Source organism: Tasmannia lanceolata, unplaced genomic scaffold (assembly GCF_043159265.1).
Source record: "Tasmannia lanceolata isolate RefF3 unplaced genomic scaffold, GAP_Taslan_0.1 ptg000012l, whole genome shotgun sequence".
Classification (NCBI taxonomy): domain Eukaryota; kingdom Viridiplantae; phylum Streptophyta; class Magnoliopsida; order Canellales; family Winteraceae; genus Tasmannia; species Tasmannia lanceolata.
Window position 1 is genome coordinate 8117831 of NW_027518689.1, and position 7683 is coordinate 8125513.

The window sequence follows — 7683 nt, forward strand, 5'->3', positions numbered from 1 at the left end:
TTTATAAAACATCTATCTTTTAGACATTGGAAACTCGAGAGATGGTGTCAAGGAGCTTTTAGCAAAGTTTTGACATGAGAATGAGAGGGTACTGAATCATAGAATTAGATGCTGAATGATGGAGATTGAAAGAAAAAAAAGTTTCCTATTTTAGAAACTTTATAAAACATCAAACTTTTATACTTAGTAAACCCTAGAGATGGTGTCAAAGAGCTTTAGCAACATTTTGAGATGAGGATTAGATGGTTTTGAAACTTAGATTTAGTTGATGAAGGATGGAGATTGAAGAAATAGAAAGTTTATTATTTTAGAAACTTTATAAAACATTCATCTTTTAGACGTGGGAAATTCTCGAGATAGTGTTAATAAGGTTTTTGCTAAGTTTTGAGATCAGGACGAGATGGTATTGAATCTTAGATTTAGTTGATAAATTAAGAAGATTGAAAAAACAGAAAGTTCCTTATTTTAGAAACTTTATAAAACATCCATCTTTTAGACATTGGAAACTCGAGAGATTGTGTCAAGGAGCTTTTAGCAAAGTTTTGAGATTAGGATAAGAGGGTATTGAATCTTAGATTTAGTTGCTGAAGGATAGAGATTGAAGAAATAAAAAGTTTCTTATTTTAGAAACTTTATAAATATCAATCTTTTACTTTTTGTAAACCCTAGATATGGCGTCGAAGTGCTTTTAGCTAAGTTTTGAGATGAGGATTAGATGGTATTGAATCATAGATTTAGTTGATGAAGGATGGAGATTGAAAAATTACATAGTTTCTTATTTTAGAAACTTTCTAAAACATCCATCTTTTAGACATAGAAAACCCTAAATGTGGTGTAAAGAAACTTTTAGCCAAGTTTGTAGAAGAGGATGAGATGGTATTGAATCTTAGATTTAGTTGATAGAGGATATTGAATTAAAAAATAGAAAGTTTCTTATTTTAGAAACTCTAAAACATCCATCTTTTAGACATAAGAGACCCTGGAGATGGTGTCAAATAGCTTTTAGCCATGTTTTGGGATGATGATGAGATTGTTTTAAATCTTAGATTTAGTTGATGGAAGATGGAGATTGAAAAAGCAGAAAGTTTCTTGTTTTAGAAACTTTATAAAATATCCATCTTTTAGACATAGGAAATCCTAGAGATGGTGTTAAGGAGCTTTCTGTCAAGTTTTGAGATGAGGATGTGATGGTATTGGATCTTGGATTTTGTTGATAAATGATGGAGATTGAAAAAGTAGAAAGTTTATATAACATCTGATAAGGTGTAAAAAACGGCAGCCTATCGACTGCCGACACGTGTCCCGAAGGGGGCCCACCGCAGACCCCGCGTCAGGAGGGGTAGTTTGGTAATTACCACAGAGTAGGTGAGCCTGAGCCTATGGCCAGTCGACACCTGCTTTGGAGCATTAACTCCTCAGCTACCCCGAATTTTCCCTATAAAAGGGCTTCCAAAGCTCTTAACTGAGGGTATTGCATTCTCACCCACCACTCTTAAACTCCCTCTTCACTCCGGCTCATACTGACTTGAGTGTCGAAGGGCCTGTCCGGAGTACACTCCGGGTCGGTCATTCTGACCTCGTTTGCCTCTGTGCAGAACACAGCTAATCCGGACTCTACTCCCCTTCATTTCAGCTCCTCGAGCCCTCCAGCTCGGCTCTTACGTCACTATCATATCTGTTAACCGATTTCGGGCCTAACAGATTGGCGCATCCGTGGGACCCCAGAACTAAAAGCTGTTCTCAGACATCTCACAAAAATGGCAGGGCGCAAGAGCGCGCGGGTACCTACTGCACGGACTGCCCAAGCCGTGCTACCTCGCAGGACCCGGAGCGAGCGAATCGCCTCGCTGGTGGTGGTAGCTTCTGCTACCGCCGAGCAGAGCCTTGCTCGCTCGGAGCACCTCAACCCCATGCCCACTCCGGAGCAAGTTCAAGCTCTCTTCCAGCAAATGACAGCTCTCGTCGGGCAGTACCAGCAGCTACTCCAGGCGCCTCCCCAGCCTCTTCCAGAAGCTCCACGACCTGTCCAAGAGAGGCCAGATATCCACAGGGGAGAGTCATCGCGCCATGGCGAGGACCGAACTCACCACTCCACCAGACAAGTCCGTCATCCACCAGCCAGGCACGCACAGACCGAGCCGCACCGCCGTCGGAGGTCGCGGTCCCGTTCTGCGCAAAGGCGCCGAGCTCATGAGGATCGCGTACCACAAGCAAAATCCATGTCCCGTCGTAGGAGTCTGGAAAGTCACTCCGACTCCGCGACGAGCCAATCTGTGGAAAGAAACAGGTCCCCAGACCGTAGAGCCGACCCGATGCTACAGAGAATAGAAGAGATGGACCACAGAATAGAAGAACTGGCTAAGGATCAAAATCGGCCCGTTGTCAGGTCATTCTCAAGCCAAACGCCATTTACGGACAACGTCATGGGTGCTCCAGCACCCAGGGGATTTAAATTGTCAAATATCCCGCAGTATGATGGGACCACCGACCCCGTGGACCACTTGGAGACGTTCCGGACGATGATGCTCCTCCACGGCGCGTCAGATGGCTTCCTTTGCAGGGCATTCCCGACGACCCTGACAGGTGCGGCAAGAGACTGGTACTCAAGGATCAGACCGAACTCCATCAGCAACTTCGATGACTTCGGGGAAGACCTAGTCCGCCACTTCATGAGCAGCTGCAGGCCAAGGAAAACAACTGCATCCTTGATGAACTTGCGGGAGGAGGATAATGAACCTCTCAAAACCTTCGTTAGCCACTTCAACAGGGAGGTGCTCCAAGTGCCAAATCTAGACCCCTCGGCCGCTACAAACGCGCTACTCGCAGGTGCTCTATCAAACGATTTCCGCCGAGCAGTGGCCCGCCGGAACCCGCACTCCCTAGCAGATCTAATGGCTGGAGCGGAGGAATATATTTCAGTAGAAGAGACTCTAGCGGCTCTGGACTCGAATCGAAGGAGAACCTCTGATGACAAGAACCAAGACAAGTACCCTGCTAAGCAGCGCCGGGATGACAAGGTTGTTAGAAGAGACAAATCCCCACAAAGGAGGGAGGAAAACTTCACCCCTGTCAACACCTCCCGAAGGCATATACTGGCTGTTATCAGCGGAGAAGACTTCATAAAGTGGCCGACCCCAATGATCTCCAAGGGAAACAGGAGAGACAAGTCAAAATATTGCCGGTTCCACAGGGACCACGGCCACGACACGAACGACTGCTAGCAGCTGAAGGAGGAGATCGAGCAGTTGATCAGCAGGGGCTATTTGAAAAAATATGTCCGAAGTGACACCCACAGAAGTGAGCCCAAGGAGAAAGGCCCCCGGGACCAGAGCCCTCGGCGGTCTCAACCGCCCCCAGTTCGAAGACAATCTCCTCCGCCTCCTAGTCCACAGCCAGAGGCGCACCGCTCCCAACCAAGGGGAGTCATTGGCACGATCATGGGCGGCCCGGAAGCCGGAGGCACCTCATCCGCTGCTCGGAAAGCATACGCACGCCGAGTCAATGTCGTACACGCATGCAGCAAGAAGACGAAGACGGAGAATGAGATCTCCTTCTCAGATGCGGACCTCGACGGCCTGATATTGCCACATGACGACGCCCTAGTCTTAACCATGCTCGTCGCAAACTGGGAGTTAAAGAAAATCCTGGTAGACAATGGGAGTTCAGCCGACATCCTATACTATCACGCCTTCGAAAGAATGATGATAGGTGACGACCGCTTAAGGCCGGCAAACTCAGATCTCTTCGGCTTCTCAGGAGAGGTGGTCAAGGTCGAGGGACAAATCGAACTTCCTGTCCTCGTCGGAGAGTCACCATGCCAAGCTTTCGCCATGGTCAACTTCCTAGTAGTGAGGGCCACTTCGGTCTATAACGCTATTCTAGGACGGCCTGGCCAAACCTGATCCGCGCCGTCGCGTCTGCTTATCACCAAAAGATGAAGTTTATTACGTCCAACGGCGTTGGAGAAGTACGAGGGGACCAGCCACAATCTAGGGAGTGTTATGCAATGGCGCTCAAGGGCAAAAATGCGATGGAGTCATTGCCAATTGAGCTACTCGACCTGAGGGACGAAGCTCGGGGAACTCAACCCGCCGAAGACCTTATCTCCATCCCCCTGTGCGAGGACGATGATGAGAAGGTCGTTCAGATCGGCTCCTCTCTAGACGACGGCACACGGCGTTGCCTTACCCAATTTCTCCAGGACAACGCAGATGTCTTTGCATGGACCCCCGCGGACATGCCCGGTATTAACCCGGAGGTCAGTACGCACAGACTAGGTGTTGACCCAACCTGCCGGCCGGTAAAGCAGAAAAGAAGACACTTCGCCCTGGAAAGGCGGCAGGCGATCAAGGAAGAAGTGGAGAGGCTCCTAAAAGCTGACTTCATTCGAGAAATCCAATATCCGGACTGGCTGGCAAACATAGTCCTGGTGAAAAAGGCAAATGGGAAATGGAGAACTTGCGTCGACTTCACCGATCTGAATAAAGCCTGCCCCAAGGACAGCTACCCGCTCCCAAAGATCGATCAGGTCATCGACGCCACCGCGGGTCAAGAGTTATTGAGCTTCATGGATGCCTTCTTCGGATATAATCAGATCAGAATGTATGAGTCCGATATACCAAAGACCTCCTTTGTAACAGACCAGGGGACCTACTGCTACCGTGTTATGCCCTTCGGCCTGAAAAATGCCGGGGCCACATACCAGAGGCTTGTAAACAAGCTCTTCCGGAGTCAGATCGGCCGCAACATGGAAGTCTATGTCGACGACATGCTGGTCAAAAGCCAGAGTACGCAAGATCATGTCTTCGACCTGGAAGAAACGTTCCAAGTCCTGAGAGAGCATGGGATGAGGCTCAATCCCACCAAGTGCACCTTTGGCGTCAGCTCGGGAAAATTCCTAGGGTTTATGGTTAGTCAAAGAGGCATAGAGGCCAATCCAGAAAAAATCAGGGCCGTGGTGGAGCTCACTCTGCCCAAAACCATCAGAGAAGTGCAGCGACTGACATGGATGATAGCCCCGCTGGGGCGCTTCGTTTCAAAATCTGCAGAGAGGTGTCTCCCTTTCTTCAACGCAGTCAAAGAACTCAAGACCGCGCCCTGGACAGAGGAATGCCAGGCCGCCTTCGAAGAGTTGAAACAATATTTATCCTCTCCACCACTATTGACAAAACCAGAGCCTGGTGAGGAGCTACTCCTGTATCTATCTATAAGCCCCCTGGCTCTGGCAGCAGTCCTGGTCCGTGAAGAGCACAGCCAACAAAAGCCGGTCTACTACGTTAGCAAAGTCCTGCACGATGCCGAAATAAGATACCAGCGGGTCGAGAAATTGGCTTACGCGCTGGTGATGGCAGCCAGGAAGTTGAGACCATATTTTCAAGCTCATACGATAAAGGTCCTAACTGACCAGCGGCTCAGACAAGTTCTCCATAAGCCGGACACCTCGGGACGGCTCGTTAAATGGGCCGTGGAACTCAGTGAATTCGACATCCGGTACATGCCTAGGCCCGCAATCAAGGCTCAAGTCTTGGCGGATTTTGTAGCTGAATGCTCCATCCAACAGCAGATCACCGAACCTGAAGTCGTCCAAGCCCCAGCAGCGAAAAGTGCAATCGCAGCTGGGGAACCAGTAGAAGATGGGGCCGGAACAGGAATCATCTCCGTACCACCAGCTGAGCAGGATCCTTCAACCGCCGAATCACTCTGGGAAGTGCACGTGGACGGATCTTCAAACAAGGCTGGCTGCGGAGCCGGTCTCGTATTAACCGGGCCAGACAATTTCACCCTAGACTACGCCTTGAGGTTCGGATTTCGCGCATCTAACAATGAGGCTGAGTATGAAGCACTCCTCGCCGGAATGAACCTGACAGCTTAGACGGGCGCCCAGAGATTGAAAGCCTACTGTGACTCCCAGTTGGTCACCAACCAGATTCAGGGGACATACGAAGCCCGCGACGAGCGTATGATTAAATACCTCTCCCAGGTCCGACAGCTATCCTCCAAATTCAAAAGTTTTGAGGTCGTCAGAATCCCCAGAACGGAAAACGCAAAGGCAGATGTACTATCTAAGCTGGCCGCATCCGGATACACGACTCTCGGGAATATATGCATGGAGTTCTTACAGACGTCCAGTATCGAAAGAAAGTCTGCTGAAGTAATGCAGGTGGAATACGAGCCCTGCTGGATGGGCGAGATTGTCGATTACCTGCGTAGTGAGAAACTACCCGAGGCCAAGAAAGAAGCGCACAAGGTTATGCAAAGAGCAGCCCGTTTTTCACTCGATGGCGAAGACTTGTTCAAAAGGTCCTACACCCTCCCGTACTTAAAGTGTCTCCGGCCCAGCGACGCCGCGTACGCCCTGCAAGAGACACATGAAGGTATTTGCGGAGAGCATCTGGGGGGCAAGGCCCTGGCGATCAAGGTTTTGCTGAGAGGTTTGTACTGGCCGACATTGAGACAAGACGCACTGACCCTGGTCAAGAGGTGTGAGAGATGCCAAAAGTTCTCCCCCACCATTCACCAACCCGCGGTATCTATGACTCCAATCATCAGCCCGCTACCCTTCGCAATTTGGGGGATGGATATCTTGGGCCCCTTTCCACCGGCCTCCAGGAGGCGCACCTTCGTAGTGGTGGCCTTTTATTACTTTACCAAATGGGTGGAGGCTGAACCTCTAGCCCAGATCACCGAGCAGAATGTGCAGAACTTCGTTTGGAAATCAGTGGTTTGCAGATTCGGGATCCCCCGTGCCTTGATAACAGATAACGGCAAACAGTTCGACTGCCGAAACTTTGGAAGTTTTGCTCCGACTTAAAAATTGAGCAGAGGTTCACCTCAGTAGCACACCCGCAGACTAACGGGCAGACAGAAGTCACCAACCGAATCCTACTGCGAGGGATAAAGAAAAGACTGGACGAAAAAGCTGGCCGATGGGCAGATGAGCTTTATCATGTCCTATGGGCGTATCGCACCACCTCGCGCACGCCAACAGGTGAGTCACCATTCAACCTATCCTTTGGGACAGAGGCGGTAATACCTGTCGATGTAGGCACCCCATCCTCTAGAATCACCCACTTCAGCGAACAGCTCAACGGTGATGGGCTCCGCACGAATCTCGACTTATTGGGGGAGGCCAGAGAAGAGTCCCGAATCAGAGTCGCCGCCTACAAGCAGAAAGTATCTCGCTATCATGACTCCAAGATACGTCCCAGAGAGTTTCGAGTGGGGGATCTGGTCTTAAGGAAAGCTGCTATCTCTCAACCCAAGAAGGTCGGAAAACTTTCCCCAACCTGGGAGGGACCCTACCGAGTAAAAGAGGTGATTCATCTGGGAAGTTACAGACTGGAAACACTCGAGGAACAGCTACTACTCCATGCCTGGAACGCAAAGAACCTTCGCAAATACCATCAGTAGCGACCTAACCGGCACAAAAATGACTTTGTAAATATATTCTGAATATGAATGAAAGAAGTTCTTTTACAAATCTCGTCGCATTCGCCCAATTGGAAACCCAGTTCACTAAAACTAGGGTACTCGACGCTTGGTTCGCCACGGCTCGTCTCCGCAAAGACCGGGAGCCCACTCCTGGTCCGGAACCAGCCCGGATGCAAAAACCAAAGCCCCCTGGAAACCCAGTTCACTAAGACTAGGGTACTCGACGCTTGGTTCGCCACGACTCGTCTCCGC

The 7683-nt window shown here is 49.8% G+C and overlaps 1 protein-coding gene across 1 annotated transcript; it reads left to right on the plus strand.

The window, feature by feature from the left end:
• The first annotated feature begins 5959 nt into the window (after positions 1-5959).
• LOC143888518 (uncharacterized) lies at positions 5960-7410 on the plus strand. The gene is made up of 2 exons (XM_077392972.1): positions 5960-6622; positions 6823-7410. The coding sequence occupies exons 1-2, from the start codon at positions 5960-5962 to the stop codon at positions 7408-7410; spliced, it is 1251 nt and encodes a 416-aa protein (XP_077249087.1).
• The last annotated feature ends 273 nt before the right edge of the window (positions 7411-7683 follow it).